Source organism: Vipera ursinii (genome assembly GCF_947247035.1).
Source record: "Vipera ursinii genome assembly, chromosome: 4".
Taxonomy (NCBI): Eukaryota; Metazoa; Chordata; class Lepidosauria; order Squamata; family Viperidae; genus Vipera; species Vipera ursinii.
Window position 1 is genome coordinate 92039666 of NC_139514.1, and position 22851 is coordinate 92062516.

General features: G+C 34.8%; 1 protein-coding gene across 7 annotated transcripts in view; it reads right to left on the reverse strand.

Annotated features, from left to right (window-relative positions):
- Nucleotides 1-2847: 2847 nt before the first annotated feature.
- Nucleotides 2848-22851, reverse strand: part of ARHGEF7 (Rho guanine nucleotide exchange factor 7) — a gene marked incomplete at its 3' end in the record, with an annotated part of 101700 nt that continues 81696 nt past the window's right edge. For 6 of the 7 annotated variants that reach the window (XM_083363114.1, XM_083363110.1, XM_083363109.1 and 3 more), the window contains 3 exons: nucleotides 9419-9518; nucleotides 6393-6447; nucleotides 2848-4443 (listed from right to left, as the gene is read on the reverse strand). In XM_083363114.1, coding sequence (XP_083219240.1) covers nucleotides 4321-4443; nucleotides 6393-6447; nucleotides 9419-9518 — 278 coding nt within the window. The remainder of the gene's footprint in view (nucleotides 4444-6392; nucleotides 6448-9418; nucleotides 9519-22851) is intronic. The other variant, XR_014492586.1, reaches the window with a different exon arrangement.

Genomic DNA, 22851 nt, shown 5'->3' on the forward strand with positions numbered 1-22851 from the left:
ATGTCTTAATTTCTGAAAGCAAAGGTACTAGTTGAGCTTTCAATCCATTGAAAGTCTACCTATTAAGCATGAGGATAATTCTGTCCACTATAAGAAATATAAACATAGAGCATTTTATAGAATTAGAAATTTAACTGTTCAGGCTTTTCTGTAACTTTTAAGCATATTTTGTAAAGGGAATGGGTACAAATACCAATCTGGTTTCAAATGAGTGAAATTCAATGATCCCTTATAAAATGTACACACTGCACGTATCAACATAATTAACATTATTTGAATAGTAATGCATATCTGTTTCATTTAACAGTAAAGTATCTTATCAATGTTATAAAAAGCTTTTTGAAGAAAATCTGTTTCGCTTATTATAAATCTTGAAAAACTTGCATCTCAAGGATTACCTACACAATGAAGGACAATTTTTCCACCAACAGATTAGTTGGTCTCTATAGATGTCATTTTGGACACTGATATTTATTTCAGATAAAGAACGTTTTGATCTCGAAATTTTATATACAAATATCAATGATTATAACTTTTGCTCCACATTGTTCTTTTTGTCTTGCATCTTCAATGGTTAGAGTGTCTTGCAGCCAGGTGATTACACTTTGCAATCTTTCTAGCTGGCTTCCAACAGGCAGTCAATTGGGGAAGCTGGATTCACTTAATGGCCACATGATTCACTTAACAACCACATGATTTGCTTAACAACCTTGGTAAAAATGGTTGTAAAATCCACTCCAGTCATATAATGACTTGCTTAATTAATTAATTTTATTTATTTATTTATTTATTGAATTTCTATACCGCCCTTCTCCCAAAGGACTCAGGGCGGTGTACAGGGCAATAAAATACAACGTACAAAAGTTAAAAGTAAAATTAAATTAATTTAGCCCTAACAATAGTTAAAAATAAACCCAAACCCTTAGTCCAGGCCGGCCTGTTCAAACAACCAGGTCTTCAGATCACGGCGGAAAGAGCGAAGGTCAGGAGCCATCCAGAGCTCAACAGGCAATTGATTCCAAAGGGCTGGCGCGCCCACAGAGAATGCTCTCCCCCTGGGGGCCGCCAGCCGGCAGTCCCTGACCGACGGCACCCTGAGGAGGCCCTCTCTGTGGGAGCGCACAGGACAAAGGGAAGTTGACGCCGGCAGCAGGTGCTCCCATAAGTAATCTGGACCCATGCCATTAAGGGCTTTATAGGTCATCACCAGCACCTTGAATCTCACCCGGAGGGCAACTGGAAGCCAATGCAGCTCGCGGAGAAGAGGTGTTACATGGGAGTATTGGGAAACCCCCATCACAACTCACGTGGCCGCATTCTGCACCAGTTGAAGCCTCCGAGTGGTCCTCAAGGGCAGCCCCATGTAGAGAGCATTGCAGTAGTCTATCCGAGAATGAATACACTCCTTAGTGACCAAAATTCCAATCCCACCTGCAATCATAAGTCAAGGACTAACTGTAATTGTTATTCAAATTGATTTCTTATGCTGCATATGAGGTACAGCAGCAGCACCAAAAAGGGGGGAAATGATAATTTGTATAAAACAAATCAAAGAGGGGGATTTGATGATTAACCAATTTTCATTTAGTTTGGCGATTTTCTGATTATCTCTTTAATTGGGTCAGCTATTGCTGGGGCCTTCTAATTCCAGGACCCCTAACCCTGTCTTTGAAGGAAATTGGACAGTTCCCACATAACTGTAACATTCACCTTAATTTTATTTTTAAAATTAAGCTATTTTATAAAATAAGAATCCACCTATGCCCTCTGCCATGACAGCAGTCTTGACAATTTTCAGTAAATATTTCAAGATGTCATCACTGAGAAATACACAGCTCAAATCTTAATGCTTCGTGAATGGGGGAGACATGTTTTACTATTTTGCTGAATACAAGAATTGTACAATTAGAAATTATGACAAACACAGAACTGCCCTTCTAATAGTATGGCCATGCTGAATTCTCTCACACACACACACACCCCATTACATGAAGCAATTTAAAATCTATAATGTGATATAAATACGATGGTTTCCCCTACCCTTGGTCATTTAGCTGAAGTTTGAAGGTTTTCCCTATTCCAGACAACAGAATTTTCTGAGCTAAAGATGTGAAATGTAAAAAAATAAAAATGTAAAAAAGACTGGTAGGGAAGGAGAATATGTTTCTCTCCACATAATATGAAATCCAATACTGAGAGACTGGCTTCATTTAAAAAGAATTGATTTATTCCCCCTTTTTTTTCCAGGGCCATCATACCTCTAAGCAGAACATAGAATTTTATACTATCCAATAAGCAGGAGGAAAATTGAAAACAAGAAAGCTGCTTTTAGCACACACACAGTTTGTACATTATTCTTAGTATATACCGTATTTTTCGGACCATAAGACGCACCCAGTTTTTAGAGCAGGAAAACAAGAAAAAAAATCTTTCTCCTTCTCTCTCTCTCCCTCTCTTTCTCTCTCTCTCTTTCTCTCCCTCCCTCTCCCATTGTCCCTTCCTTCCTTCCTTCCTTCCTTCCTTCCTTCCTTCCCTCCCTCCCTTTGTCCTTCCCTCTCTGCATTAGAGCAGTACCCGCAGAGGCGGCCCTGTAGCCCGGCTTTCTCTTGCAGAAAGCAAGCTGAAACGGAGTGAGGGAGATTGCCAGAAATGCGAATCGGCTGATCTCGCACTCCTGCAAACTCCCTCGCTCGGTTTCAGCTTCCCTTGCTACAAGAGAAAGCAGGCTGAAACGAGGCAGATTGCAGCAGCGCGAGATCAGCTGATTCACATTCCTGGCAATCTCCCTCACTCCGTTTCAGCCTGCTTTCTCTTGTAGCAAGGGAAGCTGAAACCGAGCTAGGGAGAGTGCAGGAGCGTGAGATCGGCGTTTCTCAGCACGTGCCGATTCGTGCTCCACTTGCAGAGGTTGGGGCTGGCCATACGGATCACCTTCGGACCATAAGACGCACTCTCGTTTTCCCTCCCACTTTTGGGAAAAAAAGTGCGTCTTATGGTCCGAAAAATATGGTACCTGCCTAAATTCAGCAGAAAGTTATTCTTAAAGTACTGTAGCTAGGTTTAGGTTTTCATTAATTGACTTCAAATACTAAATATCTTGAAAAACTATGTGCAAACTTATTTGGAACACTATATTACATGACCAAAATGTAATTTAAAAGAATCCATATGTATTTTCCCATATCTACATACATTTCAAACAACCAACATGAAGTTACAGCCATGGCTGGTTACTTTTCAGAAAGCCATTTTTAGTGTGGTTTTTATATATATATATATAAATAGAATGGAGGTCAGGGGATTATTATTTTGTTTAGATTGTAGAAGAATAAAAGATTATATTTGCGCAGTAAAATAAGATTTAAGATTTGACTCTAGAACACTACAGACGTATATTAATCTAAAACTTGCTATGTTCATGCTAAAATAATAAATAATACATTTATTTCACAAAACAAACTCACACATCGACTTGAACTTCTTTTGACAACAGTACCGAGTGATTCATTAGAACATTCGCCAGCTGTTTAATATATGCACAACTACTGCAAACTCTAATATACAAATTATCTAAGAACTAGCCACTAAAATAAGAGCAAGCACATTTGACTTAATCTGACTATTCTGCATTTTAACATGCCAAAAAGAAACATGTAAGCCTTGATTTTTAAAATATTTACCTTTAATATGAAATGATGTCAATTGACAGTTTACTGCATTGACAGTCGGTAGTTTTAAAATTTATGTTAAAATGGTGTCTGAAAGTTTAAACAGACATAAATAAATTTAATTAAATTATTAAAACAGACTGAATACTGGGAAATATGCTGGGAATTACCAAAAATGTTTTCTATCTGATGCCTGAGAATGAAAAATTCAAAAAAATTCATACTAGTATATAATTTTCAGTAAATGTTAGGAGCATAGCATCAGCCACTGCTATGTTTGCTGCTTACAGGAAGACAATAGAATACTGTATGAGTACTGATACATTGATCACATACAAGTTCAAAATTACAAATATTTACAAGAGGGGCATGGATTTCTTAGCTACCTGCTGCAATTGCTGCAAAATGAGGCAGTTTGAATGGAAATAAGTAAAGATAGGTCAAGTTCAGGATCCACACTATCTGCACTTAAGTAAAGACAGCTTCATAAATGGACTGAATTTTATTATATATAAAAACATAATTCAATCCAGTTAAATCCTGGTTTGTAGTGCTCTATAGGCAACACTGACTAAATATCAGAAGGCTTCCACAATTAGATTTGACAACTGGTCTTTCAATAGAAAGAAAAAAATCAATATATATATTTTTTTTATAAATTGGTTTCATCCCAAGAAGGATCGTTCATACTCTTTAGAACTTTCCGGACAAGCTTTTCAAGCTCCTTCCGAGCTCTTTGCTCTTCTTCCAGCGATTTCTTCATCTTTTTATTATCCTGACAAAAAAAAACACCACCAAAACACATTATGACAATTTGCCTTAAATGACTAAAACATAATTTTCTACAATGCTTCTACAGTGAGGAGACCTTCAGAGTATATTGCTATAGATTTGTGCTCTCTTGAAATAATAGCTTGAGGTTTAATTTATCAGTAAAGAAAACTTGTTTGTTTTGCTCTGAGCTCAGCATAATATTTTCATTTTGTAAAATCCTCTAAAAATGTTATAAATGCAGATACAAATCACATTTAGGAAAAGAATTATCTTTCTTATTAGGAGGAGCTCCAGTTGATGTTTGATGCAAACTCAGAAATAAGATGAAACATGGTGAAATATGGAATCAAAGTTACAAAGTAATTCTCATGTTCAAGATTCTATTAATTTACAAACTAATTATCCAGAATTTTCTTGTGAGATAAATACAATTACTAGCTGAAATTAGAGGTTTTAAAGTATGATTCCTCCATAGCTAAACTCAGAAGCAGTACATTGTGGCAGGAGTTTCAACCTCTGATGGGCTCTCACCAGTGGATTTTTCTTAAACTGGAATTAATGTAGTCTGTGCAGGTTGCATGTCTACCTTTGCCTTTTACCTACTGTGCTCAAGGGAAGATATTTCTTCCTCCTCAAATAATATTTCCTGCTGCCTTATATTAGAACTACATTCCGACTTGCTGACTCACCCCGATCTCTTCACTGAACCTTAAGAGCCTTCACAGAGCCTTGTAGCTGTGTTGCTCAGTGTCAGATCAGTCTCCAATAATCCCTATCTCATCCATGATCTAATATTCTGATAGATATATGTGAGATTCTACATGAGTTTGAGCCTCAGAGATCAGTTGGAGTTGCTGCTGCTGCTATTCCCTACTGAGTAACAGCTTTCCTGCTTGTGTTGCTTGATGCTATATCTGGTTCAGCAGTGCAGTTTACTGGGCTAAAGATGTTGGGGGACATCATCCAGCTTTTCATAAGTACAGACTTGTAGGCAGACTAAGAGTTTATGGCTCTCAGAGCAACTATGAACCTGATTCAGTTTACTGAGGGCCCAATCCACACAACAGGCCTCCTGTTAGACCTGGGTTTCATCTCAGGATAATAGCAATGTCATCTGGAATTGGGGGATAGTGTTATCAGTCCCTTGTAATGGAAGAATCACTCCCTGTTGACCTTGAAGTGTTCCCTGGCTACTTTTCACCGCAGGGAGTTAGGACTAATTGATCTGTCCCAGAGGTGAAATGTGCCTAATAGGATTCCCAAGGAAATTTGTTCCTGAGGCTTTGATGTATAGTCCAAGTCAGGTCTTACTGGCTGGGTGGAATGATAGGGAGATGACAGTCTTAAACTGGATTGTGCTTGGGAGGATTCTCTTTGCAGAAGCTACAATTGTTGCAGAATGCAATGGTGCAGGTAATTATGAGTGCACCTAAATACACACATGTAGTACCACTACTATAAAAATGTGGTGGTTCCAAATAAAAAATCCAGATGTAATTTTTTAAAGTGCTGGTTATCACTAATGAATTGTGACATAACACTAGATCAAGTTATTGGCAGGATTACCTTTCCACAACAATATCAGCCAACCTACTTCACTAAAACAGTACCATCTGTTAGGACTACAAAGGCATTCTTTTTTGTGGGGCACCTGTCCTTTGTATGTAACTATTCAATTCATATTCATATTTTTACTTATAAACAACAAACACACACACACACATAACTTAAATGGCCAAGATTTGTAATATTAGATTGGATTACCTGTACAATCAATTGTGCATGAAAGCTACTTAACTTCTATTTCATCAGTACTATTACAGCATTGATACTACATATTGATTCTACCACCAATTCTAATGCACATTTTTAAAAACCCACCGTTTTTGACATATTTACCGTATTCTATCAACTTATTCTCAATTGTGAAATATAGTATGTTTTACCAACCTGTCTTAATTCCTGTACTTCATCCTTCAATGCATATACTGTGTCAACAAGACTTCTAAAACAGAAAATTAAGATAAAATTTCACAAAATGTAAATAAAGCTATATAAAAATCATTTCAATGCAGGTGATTTTACATCAAAAACTATATAATGTGGTATGAAAAAGATACAGGAGAAACTATTCAACCTGCCCATTTGCAGTAAATTTTGGGCTTTTCTGGTATTTCTTTAAGTAAGACTTTTGGAGGCATCAGAGGGGGTGTAAGCTTATTAAGCTAATTACTATAAAGTAACTTGGATTAGGGAGGAATCTGCTATCAAATGTTGTTCAAGAGAATTCTATTAGTTGCAAAGTTTTTTGAAAAAAAATCAGCAGCATTTATATAAAAACAATACAATTACCAACACTAAAACATCTGCAATCCTACATACAAATAAAAACAGAAATCCCAGGGTACTCAAGAATGCCACCTTACCACAACACTGATCAATTCCCAGCTGGCACAAGGACAAAGGAAGAAAAATGCAAAAAGAAAAGTTAGAGAACCCAAGATTACTAGAATTGGTCTAAATGGGCAACAGTGGATTGATGACCCTCATTTCAGGCAATTAAGTAATAAATTTCAAGAGGATATACATATATACAGTCACATGAAAATGTAAGTACACTCCATGTAAAGTTTTTAACATATGGGATATATCAGTATTTTACCTTCATTCAAATAGCATTTAAATGTTGTAAAGTTGTTGTAAATAGCATTTAAAGATAAAGTTGATGTAATTTAACAAAAAAAAACCCTATGAAAACTATGACTGTACAATCATTCAATAAAAACTTAACAGATCTGCCATTTCCTTCTGTGGAAAAAATAACATCTTTGGCAATAATACCTAGTATTACTCCTTTTTAAAAGCAGAAATCACTTCAAGTAGGCATTTCTTATAGCTATCTACCAGCCTTTGACATTGACTGGGTTTTTTCCTTACTCCTCCATGAAGAATTTTTTCAGCTGTGCAATGGTTGAAGGATTCCCTGCATGCATCACCCATTTCAAATCATCCCAGGACATTTTGATGGGATTTCGATTTGGGCCTTCCAGAACTTAATTTCTCTTTTTTCAGCCATTCCTTGACAGATTTACTAGAATGTTTGTTGTCATTAACATGTTGTAAAGTCCACTTTTAGCTGACAGATGGTGTCCCTTATCCTCAAGCACCCTTTGGTACAAGGAAGAATTCATAGTGGATTCTGTGAGAGTTAGCTCTCCAGGCTTTAATGCAGCAAAGGAGCCTCAAATTATTAACATTTCCACCAATGTGCCTTAGAGCTGGTGTTGATTCTTCTGGTGAAAAGCTGTCTTTAGTTTTGCCAAACATATCTTCTGGTATTGTGTCCAAATAACTCTAGCTTGCCTCATTTGTCCAGAGTACATTGTTCCAGAAATTATAAATTTTGCCTAAGTGTTCATGAGCAAAAACTTTCTCTTGCCCCGATTTCTTTCTGGGCAGCAAAGGTTTCCTCCTGGCATACTTCCCACATAAAAGTAATTTATGCAGCATTTTTTCAAATGATAGAGCCATGCATTTTGACATGAATAAAGTTGAGAGCCATCTGTAAATCAGGTGACAAAATTCTGGAATTCGTAAGAGACTTCTTTCATGCATCCTGTTCTGCTCTTGAGCTGAACTTATAGGGACGACCTCACCTGTGCAAGCTAGCAGTTGCTTGAAATCTCCAGTTATAGATGATCTTCCAGATTGTGGAATGATTGATATCCTATTGCTTGGCAATATTTTTAAATCCCTTCCAAGACTCATAGGCATCTATAACCTTCTTTCTGAAAATCTGGAAGAGAGCTCTTTCGAATGTAGGCATGATGATACTTCAGCAACAAAGAGCAAATCAAATTAAATGTCTGAGGTTTCAATAAGACAGCTTTGTCCTCATCCTCTCAGGCAATATTCTAATCATTGGCACCTCAACTGATGCACGGGATTCTAAGGTAGAATTTTAGGAAAGCGAGGAAGAAAGAAATGTAGGGGTGTACTTACTTTTTCCACATATGAAATCTATATTTATTTATTATGAGGGTGAAGGTTCGTTCTCCGAGCTTGAGGGTTGGTTTCCAAATGTTTCATTATCAGGCTAGGTAACATCTTCAGTGGTGTTTGGTGAATATCTGTGTCAGTGTTCTAGTTATATAAGGGCTTCAGTTGTGGGAGTGTCAAGTGAGGGTCTTGTGATGGGCCAGGTTTGAGTAATCCGAGAGAGGCTTGTGATGGGAAAGTACTTCAGGTCAGGGTCATTGGAGGGTGTGAATTAGTGGGTCAGGAGTGAGTCATCAGTGGGTGGCTGGTAATGGGTCATGTGATGGGGAGATTATATCAGGTCAGGTTCATTGGAAAGTGAACTGCTGGGGGGAGGGGCTTGAGGGCTGCTGCTGTCTCTAGATGGCTGTTAGATTGATTTGGATTCTGAGGGGTTCATAGGCTGGTTATAGGTCAATGTGTCTGTTAATGGAATTGCTTGTGGAGTCCCAGGCTTTGATGAACTCCGAAGCATGGCGGGTGGTAGTGTGGCTGATGATTTTGGTGTTGTTTGGTGTCAGTGTGGGTAGCAATTAGGGATTTGGGATCGTGGCATTTGACTGCTAGCCGGTGTTCATGGATCCTGGTTTTTATCTGACATGATGTTTGTCCCACATAGAAGTGGTTGCAATTGTTATTTATTATGTTTATTTAAACAAATGGAGTACACAGTGTAAATGGTGCAGGATATGTTATATTAGATCCCCTTTATCAATATTGTTGATATGAAGATTAAATACCTGTATGTTGAAATATGATGAAAAAGTCAACAATTTCTATGGGGTGTACTTACTTTTGCTATCTGACTGTATATTCCATACTTCCTTATTACTGAGATATGTACATAACAAGTGCATAAATTCTACTATAACATTGTACAAAAACATATAAAATTATATATATAATTATATAAACCTGTTTTAAAGAAATCATCTTACTTTTCTTCTATCACAGTTTGACCATTACTTTTTGTTTCTTCTACAATAATTTTCTCTTCCTCTGGAAGTAGTACTTGGGGAGCAGATTCTTTACGGGAGTCTAATATAACATGATAATAGAATTAAAAGACAAAACATACTTTTAGGCAGATATTAGAATTAATATTCATAGGAGCAGTTGATTTTTTATTTTCTTGTGCTCTATTTTATAGATATGTACCAGTCAATATTACAAGTTTATTATCATTGGCTTCAATAAGAATGGTTGACAAACTATGATTTAAATTTTTCAACCAGCATTAAATCAGGCAAAAACTGCCAAATTAAACTTAGTGCAGCTCTTAGATATAAAGCTAGTAAAATAATAAGCAGTAATTATGAAATATTCTGTTTTTCAAGAAATTATTGTGATTAATAAATACATTCAGCAAAGATTATTTTAGAAAGTGATTGAAGACGTTGCTGATAGCTCTAAACCTGGTTATATATAAAAACAAAATTCAAATGGTACTTTACTGCTATCAAACACAATTCATATTACTAGAGTTGACTTCAAGTGCCTAAATGTCTTGAACTTTAAATGTCTTTAAAAGTATGTTAACCATATTTTCCTGGAAAAAATAAAGGATAAACCTGAAAAGGGGGCAAATCTGAAAGATGTTAAGGATAAAAACTAATATTTATATTCATAACTTTGCTTTAGAAAGGAAAAGTTAAGAGCAAATCCAAGAAAAATATTACAAAAATGCATCATTCAACATGTTGTATGTTAGAAGTTAAATAATCAAAATAAAGGACAATAGTAAATTTTTGAATAGATCTAAAAGGCAGCTTTCTGAAATAAAGGATTGTCTTTTATAATAAAAGACGTATGGTCACCATACTTTAAAATAATATTTCACATCTTTGTGTCCCCCTATGCTAAATATCACTGTTTATAATCCCCAGCCAACATAACCATTTGCTGCTTCTCTTTTCACTGTTTATTCCGTGGTAAAAGACTAGCACTTTATTGATAACATTCTCAACTAAGAACAAAACCAGCATATTCAGAGGTCCTATTCCACTGCAGGAAAATATTATTACCACACCTGTAAAGTTAGTTTATATAACTAATTATATGTTATAAAATACTAATTTTATAGGCATTGTGATTGCAATATTTTACTGCAATGGAATAGCATCTCTGATTCTACAGTTTTTTTTAATACCTGACATGAAGTAAAATTCTATTTATCATTGGACAAGGTACCAACTTGCCAACTATGTAGCTGGAAAAAGATTATTATAATACAAAGTGAGTCAGAAATGTTAAAAAATATTTTAAAAAATATTAATTCTGTAAATAGAATTAAAACAAAACTTTTATGGTACAAACATAATGCAAGTAAATTCAAAATAAAAATTTTAAAGTAAGGACAAGTAGGTTGAAAAAATAGTGATTGGTAGTGAAACAGATGTTAACTCTGAAGGGCAAACTACATAAAACAATGTTTTAATGTTAAGTTACTCAAACTACTCAAAATTTATTTCAAATGTTAAAACATGGCAGAAAGCAAAAGAGATGGATTGAAATTAAGTAATGAAGGCACAATCCTTGGTTTGCAAGAGAAAACTAAAGAGTATATAAAACTATTGCTAGAAAAATAGCAATAATTTTATAATAGGACGTTAATTCCTGAGGAAAAAAAATTTACTTAATCTGAGTGTCAGATAATTCACTTAATATTAAGCCTAAGGGTGGAGATCTATTATCTTACAAGTAGCACCACAATCAAGTTAACCATTAAATAAAGAGTATTTATTTCCATTGAAAATAATAAAAAAGACATTTAATAAGGTATTTAAGGTCATGTTTCCAAAGAGGTTGATGACATTTTTTTAATGTAAGCCTCAATTAATTCACTGTCACTTAATCCAGTCTTCCTTGGAAGTATGTGAGACCATGTGAAAATGTCATTTCTGCTGCAAATACGTATTACCCAATATAGAAACACATTTAAAGTTTGATTCCACACAGAAGGAAATTTCACCAGGGAATGTTTTGCCAAAAAATCCAGTAAAATATAACTAATAAGTGACTGAACTCCAATATGCAATACAATTTTTAAAATGGCAATTTCCTTCTGCAATATAGCAGAGCAAAGCAAAAACTCCCATTCCTACTTGTTATAATCCTCATTATCACATAAACACACCTGCCCAAGTACTTTCCACTTGCATGTTTAAAAACATCCCTCTTAATGTTACCTTTAGTTTCAACCTTATTGCAGAAATAAAAGGCAAAAGACAAAGATAAAAATCCCAAGATCTGCAACAAGTCTGTAGATAGCAGCACTGTAATAATTTATTAGCTCAAAGGGGAAAAAAGAACAAATTATGAAACAGCAAATAAAAAAACCACAGTAAACCCCAATAATTATAATACTGGAACAGTCAAAGCATGGCTTATTTTAAAAATAGTAAAACAAAACTTAGCCATGTTAAGGGAAATAAAATCACCATAATAATGGGATTATTACAACCATAAATAAAATGGATCTAGGTAAGCTGGAAATCTGACTAGATGGGACATTATTACCTGTAGCTGGGTGTCTTTATAATGACAGCAATATAACACAACATGGGTTTAATGTTTCAGGAAGTAACATTGTCCAGTAAAAGAATTTTTGCTGCAAGCCCTGAAAAATAAACGGCTGGAATTTAGGACTCCTTTATTCCTCTTAAAGAATGATCAGGCAACCTGTGACACGGTTGGTAAGTTATATATTAGATTGTGTATGGACAATCTAGAAATCTACTGTATGTAAAGACTCTCTTGCATTTGCATGATGGAAAAGAAACAATGCAATGATTCTAGCTCAAGGTTTCTCAAATTCTGTGATATCTGAACCCCTAAAATGAGGTATATATAAATATCCCCTATGTATAAAATCAAGATTTCATTGGCATTTCAGACTGAAAACTTTTTTCAATTATTAAATTACGATGTATGAAAGCTTATGGGTTCTCAGGCTTTTTGAACTGCCTACTTCAGACTTGCACACACTTCACTCCCATTTTGCCCTCACAGGTCTAACCAGATTAAACATTAACAATCTGATTTCCCCAAAGGGTCCCAATTTACTTCCTTAAAAATTAACTCTTTAGTTTAATTACAGCATGCCAGGAATTTAGAAATGTGTTTGGGATAAGCATACCCATTAAATTATGCTAGGGGAGATTAATAAGCACAATCATTTACATCACAAAGCACTCACACTCAAATATTCCTTAGATAGAGATAACTGACATATAAAAAGAGGAAACACATTTGATAAGACACAATGGCTGTTATAATTAGTGCATTCTGCCAAATATCTGTGATGACTTGACAAACTCCAAGAGTAAGGACTACTGTCTACATTTGATCACAGCCCCAGTAGAGTATATAATCTTGTTCCTCTGTAGATTTCTGCGACCCTGGCAATTTATTTCCAATGTCTGCCCTATTGTTTCTGTCAGTCTTCAAGATTTAGGCCTGCTAGCTTCATTCTTTTAGAAAAAGAGGTTTAATCGAATATTGTAACAATATTGGATAGAATAAATGCATCAGAAGTTACTGTATATCTCACCAAATCATTCTTCTATATTTTTGATAATACCAGTAGCATGAATCTAATAATTGCTGTTGAGAAACAAATACTATGGAGCTTTGAAAAACTATTTCTACTTCCAACAGATCCAGACAACTCTCTAAAGTTACATGTAACTTATATTAAAACCCGATGCTGGAAAATGTCCTTGAAGTTCTTGATGTGGATTCATGCCTCTGTGAGGAAAATGTTAAGATATGAAATGCAGGAGTTGATGATGGACATGCCTATGTTTATTCTGCTTAAAGTAATGCACTTCTAAGCAACCCAAAAAGCAGAAATGAAAACATGCAGGCTTTTCCCCTCCATATTTTGTTGAATTTAATTTTTTTCCTATTCTACACATTTCTTTTTAAATTTTGCTTGCCTAAGAGATAATACTGAAGCTTAACCACTAGCCATGTTTTGTAAAAAGCTTTGGATCTACATTTTGTATTAAACAAGACTGCATATAAAATTGCTTTATGCTATTTAGTAGTATCATTGGACCAGCCTATTATGTGTGCATCTTTGAAATCTGTAAATAAGATAATGCGGGCTTGGATTGTCTTAATGTAGCTATACCACTCGGAGGCTTCAACTGGTGCAGAATGCGGCCGCGCGAGTTGTAATGGGGGTTTCCCGATACTCCCATGTAACACCTCTACTCCGTGAGCTGCATTGGCTTCCGGTTGCCCTCCGGGTGAAATTCAAGGTGCTGGTTATCACCTATAAAGCCCTACATGGCCTGGGTCCGGGATATCTGAGGGAACACCTGCTGCCGGCATCAAACGCCCTTCGCCCAGTGCGCTCTCACAGGGAGGGTCTGCTCAGGGTCCCGCCGGTAAGAGATTGCTGGCGGGTGACACCCAGGGATAGGGCCTTCTCGGTGGGAGCGCCTGCCCTCTGGAACCAGCTGCCGGTGGAGCTGAGAACTGCCCCCGACCTCCGATCATTCCACCGGGGCCTAAAGACCTGGCTCTTCGAGCTCTCGGGCCCAAACTGAGGAGAAATTTTTAATTTGGGGTTCTTTTAATTGAGTACAGGGTTAATTCAATATTTTTTAATTTGGTTCTTAATTTTTGTATTTTGGATTTTTAATTCCCTGTAAACCGCCCTAAGTCCTCAGGGAATAGGGTGGTATATAAATATAACTAACTAAATAAATAAATAAATATACTTATGAGCACAATATGGTCCAGAACTCAGATACATCTGTTTGGAGATGTAGAAGAGGAGACCACAGGGATCAAAGTACCATCTAAGGCAGAGGTCCCCAACCTTTTGGGCACCATGGACCAGTTCAGTGGAGAAAGGTGTTTCCACAGACTGGAGAGTGCATGGTTTTGTGTGCTGCCTGCATCCCACTGATGGGGCTTTGCTTGTTGGTGCAGACCAGTTGCTGCCATGCTGCGGCCCAGTACTGGTCCACAGACCGGGGGTTGGGGCCCCTTGATCTAAGGTAATTTCTAGAAATTTCTTTCATTGGTTCCACTTTATCAATGGACACTGTTTCAGGATCTCTTGAATGCAACAATAACATTTCTTAACAAATAGTCTTAAAGACATTTAACAAAGATGAAGTACCGATTGCAATACTTTATTGCAACTTATTATTCCTTGAAAAAATGACTTACATGAAAAGTTACCCAAGCTTTAATAGGGAGATAGAGCACTTTGGATTCAAGCCAAAAAAGATCCTTCAGAGCATTCAGACCTGTTCAGCTAACAATGTCAGAACTCCTAAAAGAAGCAGCAACAGTTCTCAGGATTTTGCAGCGACTATTCACAGCTGTCCCACAATTAATGATAGTATTGTCCGCAATGAAAATAATAGGCTAAGTTAATGTAAATACAGAACACAGGACACAAGCATATTCATTTTATTCACATTCAAACTAGCAGTCTAGTATTATTAAAGTACTATATCATCCCATAAAAAAGAAACTTTGAAAAGCAATCATACATTTAAAAAAAGAATATTCTTAAAATGGAATTAGAAGTCCACAAAGCTGGTTTCAACTTGGCAATCAGATAAATTATAATATATGCAGAGTTAGAATCTATTTGAAGACATCCATTTTAAAATATATCAAAATTAACGTTCACAAGATTCAAAGTCCTCATCTTACACCATCAAGTTCCAATTAAATCATGAGAACAATGAGAGAAAATGGGGGGGGAAGGAAATGGAACAATTTTCAAGCTCTGTAGAAAATTATTTTAGAAGCATACATTCACTTAAACTAAAATAATACCACCAGTGGATTTAAGGCTAACCTTAGAAGCACTCTTTTGTACATAAGTATAAATCTCTACTGAGCACCAACAAAAGGGAGATGAAACACTTTCGGCAAACCTGTAAGAAAAATCAATATAATAGCAGGCCCCATCAAGGCTTCACTTAAATACAGATAGTCTCTGAGTTAAGAATATCTGACTTAAGCTGAAACTGCACAATGCTTTCAGGAACCATGACGCCACATGTTTTTAATACACAGCCTGTTTTCCTGAAAGCATTACACACATTCAGCATTTCACTGCTCAGAGGAAGGACCATGCTGTCTGCCAATTTTAGTAATTATGCAATCTGTTTTTAAGTACAAGTTCTGACTTAAATACAAATTCAGGTTAAAGCAGAGTTAAGGAATGGAATTGTTCTTAACCAGGGACTACCTATCATATAAAATTAAATCTGTAGAAGTATAGGACATTCTTATATGAGTAAGCCCCTAATATAGGTTACGATGGATTATTTATTTATTTTTATTTGAACAAAAAAAAATTCAGAAGCTATTTTATATGATGTCAAAACTGTTTGTGGTTATATACAACTCATCAGTGCTTTTTTTGTAAAAGAAAAAGGTGCCGGAACTCCCACATGTCACACAACCTGCCTTGCCTACCCTACAAGGTTCCATCCAAAAAAGGTGCCGGAACTCCGTTCTGAGCGTTCTATGAGAAAAAAAGCCCTGCAACTCATTAATTTCTTTCCATTCTTGCAGTTAGATTTCTTTTCTGTTAATAGTTCAGAATGTTCTGCCAAAATTGGTATAAATATTTGTATTTAGTATAAACACAGAAATGAAATGGATATGTATTTCTATTTTATTTAATTTATACCATTTAAAATATATGTGTTGAATTTTATTTTTAAAAAGATGGAATGCCAAAACAATTACAAATTATTAAAATCAGAAGGGGTTTCAAGGTGAGCCTTTCATATCAATAATAAAAAAATGATCTCAGTTATCCATCACTTCTCAGCCTTTTCACTAAGATCAAGTGTAGTATCTCAGTCTTCTTATTTGGGTCTTATTGAAAGTATCATTTATCCATCTTTGAACTGACAAAAGAAATATCAGTTTAAAAACTGCTGCCCCATTGCTGATTCTGTCCTGACATAAATATTTTCTTAATTACAATATTTATATATTCTTAATTCTGTAAGGTTTTAAACATTTCATGTAAAATCGATACAAATCGATCAATACAAATTGACCATCTGCAGGACGTTAAGTAAAGCTGTTTTATTCCCTCCTCAACTATCATCAGCTGGACAAAAAGTATTCACTAGTCTCTTGATACTAAGTCAAAATGCTCTTTGGGTTTTGTAAATTGTTTTGCATGGGGTCAATGAGGTGACGTTGGGGGTATGATTATGGGGTGAAGCAATAGGAAACCTTCCCACTGAACTACTATTCCCCCAATAACTGTTGGACTACTAACAGCTAACAGGAACGTGGGAGTGGTTCTGAGGTATGGAGGGAATTTCCCTCCTGCTTCACAGCGTACCCTCTCAGTCACCCACAGCATCCAATTGAGGAACTTTTGAATTTAGGCCAGTTTAAAAATTTGCTCTCTCTCACAACTCACAGACTTTATGGGAAGGGGCATGTCAATAGCAAACAGTAGTCAATAAATGATGGGCTAATTCAAGACAGAATGTTTGACAAAGTGTGTCAAATTGTATCTACAATTAAAAATAGCTCAGGATAAGAGACAAAAACTTTAACTTGAGAACAGCTAATGACCACTTAAAGTGACTCAGGTGTGGGAAAGGGAACAAATAAGTGCTATGGCCTTCAGAAAAAAGAGAGGAAGGGCTAATTTTGGAATAATTAACCAATTAAGAAAAGATCCCTAAAATAATTTCTGCATCTACAATCCTTTGACAATTGAAATGCAATCAATCAAGAGTTGAGGACATAGTTTTCAGTGGAAGGGAATAATCAAAATCACTCTAGCTTAAATGCATCACTATCATGCAGTTAATTACAAAGTACAGAATCCTGCACAATCCAAACTAAAGATAGCAAGAACAACCGATGCACATCTGTAGATAAAGCAGCTGGCTTGTTTCCTTTTTTTGTCTCTCGATGGTAAATTAATTCAAGAAGTAAACAAATAAAATATATGATAAAGCAAATGACAGGGACACTTTTTCATGCAGGATATCCTAAGTAAAATCATCAGCATGATCTGGTAATGATTTTCAACCAAAATCAGTGTGACTTTCGGCAATCTCTGCCCATCAGCCCTATCTATGGCATAAAATGGCTGTTGTGGGGAAAAAGTAAAAGTGCCTTGAACTTCTGAATAAAAGAGGAGATGTACATCTAAATTAAATGAACAAATAGGCTGTATGAACTACCCCATGTAGCTACAAAGAGAATTAAGGCTATATAGTGTTAATTGAAAAGCAAGATCATTTATCACTAGTTTTCATTATTAAATGTACTAGTAAAGGAATTATTCTCAGAGATCCCAAACTAAATATACTAAGACCTCATGATGCATGTGCATCAAGCTGATAAGTTGATAATCCACCTTTCAACTTTCAAATCCAGTTAAAAAATTCCTGATAAAATAATTAATTCCCTGTGCTTACTGTAAGGTCAAACCTTACTTTCACTGAATACAGCCTTCTTTGTCTTCCCCTGAAATTCCCCACCCTCAGATGTTTCTGGAAATAGAAGATACACTGCGAATACTATCGATCTACAGGTGAAGAGGTTTGTTGTGAGAAATAATCACCTTTAACATTAGAAAAAAAATTAAGAAAGTCATGTTATTTAATTCTCAGACACTTTCAATGTCAAATGTTCAATATATAAAGTTACTTATTTAAGGTGACTATAAAAACTAATTGTAGTAATTAAACTTTGAGATCTGCACTTACATCTTAACAAAAAAAATATTTTAAACACCTATTTGCACATTGTTTTACTATTCATTTCATTCTACTTACTGTGGCTGTTTCATCTTATACTTCCAATCCATCATGTTCAATTTTTAACTATGAACATTTTCTTGTGAAAATAACTATCAAAATCTGTGTTACTAAACAGATATACTAGAGACCATTTTAAGGCAAACAAGATTACAAAATATTCTTTATTACTAAGAATAAAACTGGGCATAGACTCAATAAAAGTTAATAAAATTCAATGCCTGGTCATATGAATACTTACTCATAAATATTGTCATTTGATATTTACTAGTTAAATATACAAATGATTGCAGCATCATAACAATATACATTGCTAATATTGTATATTTACAATGATAGCTCCTAATACTTCAATAATTCAAAAAATAATTTCTCAGATAAACTTACATTCTTTTCATGTTAGGAATGAACAGTAATACTTCAAAATGGGACCCAGACCATAAATCCCTAACTGATGATGTTCACATAAAAAACAAATAAGACAAATTGTGATTAGTATAGATGGGTTGCCAACCCGTCAGGATAACTGAATGTTTGCATATCTGAATCTTGGGCAGTTACCCTGGTTCACACAAATAAAATGTTTAATAACAACAATATAGGCAGTAATTACTTTACAAATCCAGGTAGTATGCTGATAATCTTACAAATTAATTAAAGAGACCATTTATGAACATGCCTCAATCCAATTTTTCAGAGATGCCACATTGGCACTACCGTATATGCAAATCTTCCCTCTTTCATTTGGAACTGTACTATGAATTCACTTCTGCTTATCCCATTAATAACATACTGAAATAACTATCAGAATATATATATTCCCTGGATACCATACAAGTGTCTTCCACTTCAAGAACTGACCCATGTCAAATATGTATATATGAGATGTTTGATGTACTTGTTTGGACTAACAAAAAACCTGGCTTTTCTCTGGCCTATCTTTTCTTTTCTAACTCAACTATTTCATCTTAACATAGATGAACTCTAATTCATCTTAATTGTTAAAAAAGAAAGAAGCAAATATAAAGTCAGTTTATCAAAAAGGATTGATTTTACTAACATGATTAAATTAACCATAGTTACTTTTATGATTTGGACAAACTGATAAAAAATTCTTAATTTACAGTGCAAGGTTTTAGTACCTTGGCAGCTCTATAAGGGTGGAGAACAGGGAAGATTTACCTTGTTTTGTTAATGCATTTGAATGAAACCAATGTGATTCTCCTCTATAATATTAGAAATTAATTCTGTAAATAACAGATTTTCAGTAAGCTAAAAATCTGAAATCTAACACAAATCTGTTTCAACATGAAATAATCCCTCAAAATACAGAAAGCAGCTACTCAGATATACTCAACTCCTAAATTAATTATTTTATTTTTGGTTTCCATTCTGGTCACCTTCAAAAGATTATTTTAAGAAAACAATATTTTAAATCAGTTTGCTTTTTCTCTTATTTCTTTTTTTGGCATAACAACTTCAATAAAAACATAAACTAGTAAATACAAAATGTATTAAAATGTACATAACAAATACTTAAAAAAACAATTTAGCTGTTATATGCTACCACACACAATTAAATACAAGCTGTACAATACAATGCACATTCAGATATACATCTATATTTGCTTTCAAATGTCTATAACTTAATTTTCCATTCACAAATAAAATGCAAAGCCTCTCTCTCTCTTTATATATACATATATTTTTATATCACTATGTACACAATATATTGTGTTTTGGCAAGATCATACAAAACACAAAATTAATATAGATAAGAGTTAGTATAGTAAATACTAATTGAATGGCAATACCATTTAAGCCATATGAAAAGGACCCACAACGGTTCACACTTACTTTCTAATTCTTAACTCATTCATTATAATACTGACTGTACATTTCATAACATAAAGTACTTGGTGTTATCATACAGGTTCCATAAAAATAATAACTAAAACTTCAGGCTGAATACAATACAACAATGTTAACACTGGAAAGTTTTTTTTAATGCTATTGCATTAGAACTTCAAATCCATCAAAACAGCCAGCAATTTCCAACAGCAAAAACACCAATAGGGAACAGTATAGTTACACTGAAGAAAATTATTATAAAGATCCCATCCCATGGTTCACAGTTCTTGCAAGAATTTATAGTGGGAAATTTTGAACATTTTGAATAAACATTCTGAAAAAGAATACAAAGCTTTAGAGCAGCCACAGTAATTCAAATTTGTAGTACGTCATAAAAACAATACTGTATTATAAAAGCCTTTACCCATTATAAAAAAAAAACTTTCAAAACCAAAACACTTTTGATGAATGACAGCATTGACCTATAGTTCAGTATTATTCACATTGTGTTTTTGATTAATTTTTAATTAAAAACACAATATGAATAATACTGAACTTTATTAAACTTTGAACTTTGAAAATATAAGCGTTAAGGAGGCTTACAAAACCTTCTTCACCCACATGGAATACACAAATGTTCCCATATCCACTATGTCTTCACAGTAGGTTTTATATAGCAAAAGCATATAATTTCCTAACTTTTTGTATGTATGAAAAACAGCCAGGAAAGATACATCTGAGTAGAAAAACAGCAAGGGAGGCTATTAACTCCTTTGCCCAGTCATTTCCACACTCAAATTGCTTCCGTTCAGGTGCTCGTAATGGAAAGATGCTGTATTTGAAAAGGAAACCAGCCTCAATGGAAAGGATTAAGAATCTCATTTCCTAATAGAAGCCTAATCCCAATGCTACTGGAAGATTCATAATAATTTAATGCGGCATTAATTGGAGTTTTGCAGAACAGAAGCCAATGCCTCTAAGGACTGCTACTGTTGATTGATCTCTGTGGGTCACAGAAACTTAATCTGCTCTTAGCTTCCTTTGGGCTCTACAGTGGTTCAGCTTCCCGTTTCATTATGCCATTTTGGAGGCAGTGATGGATATTTAGGCCAGCTCATTTTCAGCAATGTAGCACAAAATTACATTTTGTGCCTAGGGTCCCAATTCACTAATCCATCACTTATTTCATGGCTAATAGGTAAATACGTTACCTTAGACTTTCATTTAAAAACACGTATTTATGAAATGGTTTATGTAGAATTAAATTCAAAAAAATTTACATTTACTTTCTCAGTATATCAGCTCAAATAACTGCTTCTATTAACCAATATACTATCCAATCTCTGAGCAGTATAAATTGTGTTCATATTTACAGGTTCAATAACTGTGGCATTCTAAGGACTGGTACTCTAGGGTGTGCCAAACAGTAACAATTGGTCTGTTTGGTTAAATTTATTTAAGTAGTAGCTTAAATTGCTGAACTGAAAAGTAATTTGACAAATTCAGTATCCTTGAAAAGTAATATTTTGAAGGTTTGTTTGTACCAATTAAAATACCATTAGACTGCTTTCTTTTCTAAAATGAATTCTGGCAGCAACCTTCTCATGAAATATAAGACCTTTTGTTAATGAGCTAAACACAGAAAACATTGCAAAACTTTGTAAGAGTATTACTGATGGAAATTTAGATGACTTTTAAAAGTGTGCTTATAGAGAAATTAATGCAGTTTTATTTACATTTCAATGAAAAAACAAACTACGAAAATATACCCCTACTGTTCAATTTTAACAGAATGGGCTTAAATTGCCAGTAGGAACATACGACTTTGGCACTTCCAAAATCTGGATACTTGGGTTTTTCTTTCCCCACCCCCAAGGAATGTATTAACTTGTTTATATTTAGACAGAAATTAGCCTGTCTCCTGTAGTACAATACAGTAAGTGACCTATGATTTATTACTGTAGACTTATGTCATAAAATCTACATTTAACATGCCAGCTACAGTTCAATGTGATATTGCAGCTCAGAGAAACCTGAAAATATTTTACTGCGTTACACTGAGCTGGCTGCACAAATTCTTGAATGTATCATTTCTTTACCTTAGCAAAAATCATAGCAAAACTCAACATGCTCTAATAGCTCTCAGAACAGTGTTTTGCAGTCCTGAAGTTTTCCATGCTTAACTCACTTGCTCAGTTTTTGATCCTTCCAATTTAGGAAATGTAGGTAGAATGATGCAGTATTAATTAGTAATATACTAAATCTGCTTGTTGTTTTAAAAATTAACTTAGACATTTATCACAAACATCAAAATATGATGATCTCATTTCTGGCAGTTTTGGTTTCTGTGGTGGGAGGATTTTTAAGCTGCTATTCTTAAGTTACTTATTTTGTTTAAAACTTGTATGAACCTAAACACTGTAAGGCTTAATAATATTCATGTGAATGGCACAAGTACTGTTTCAAGAAACAAGTATACAGTATATTGCAAGAATCAGGGTGGGCGGTGAGAAGTGCTGTAGCTATACTGAAATCTTAAAAAGAGTAAACCATTCACAGCTACATACCAATACTTGAATCTTAATATAAAAAATATACCATAAATGTAGAAGGTGTGACTGAAGTCAGAGGTTTCTCCAGAAGATTGTTAAAATATCACATTAAAAGAGACAAAGAACTTCAAGAAAACGTCTAAGAAAAGCAAGCTGTGATACAACAAGCATTTGTTAAGAAAA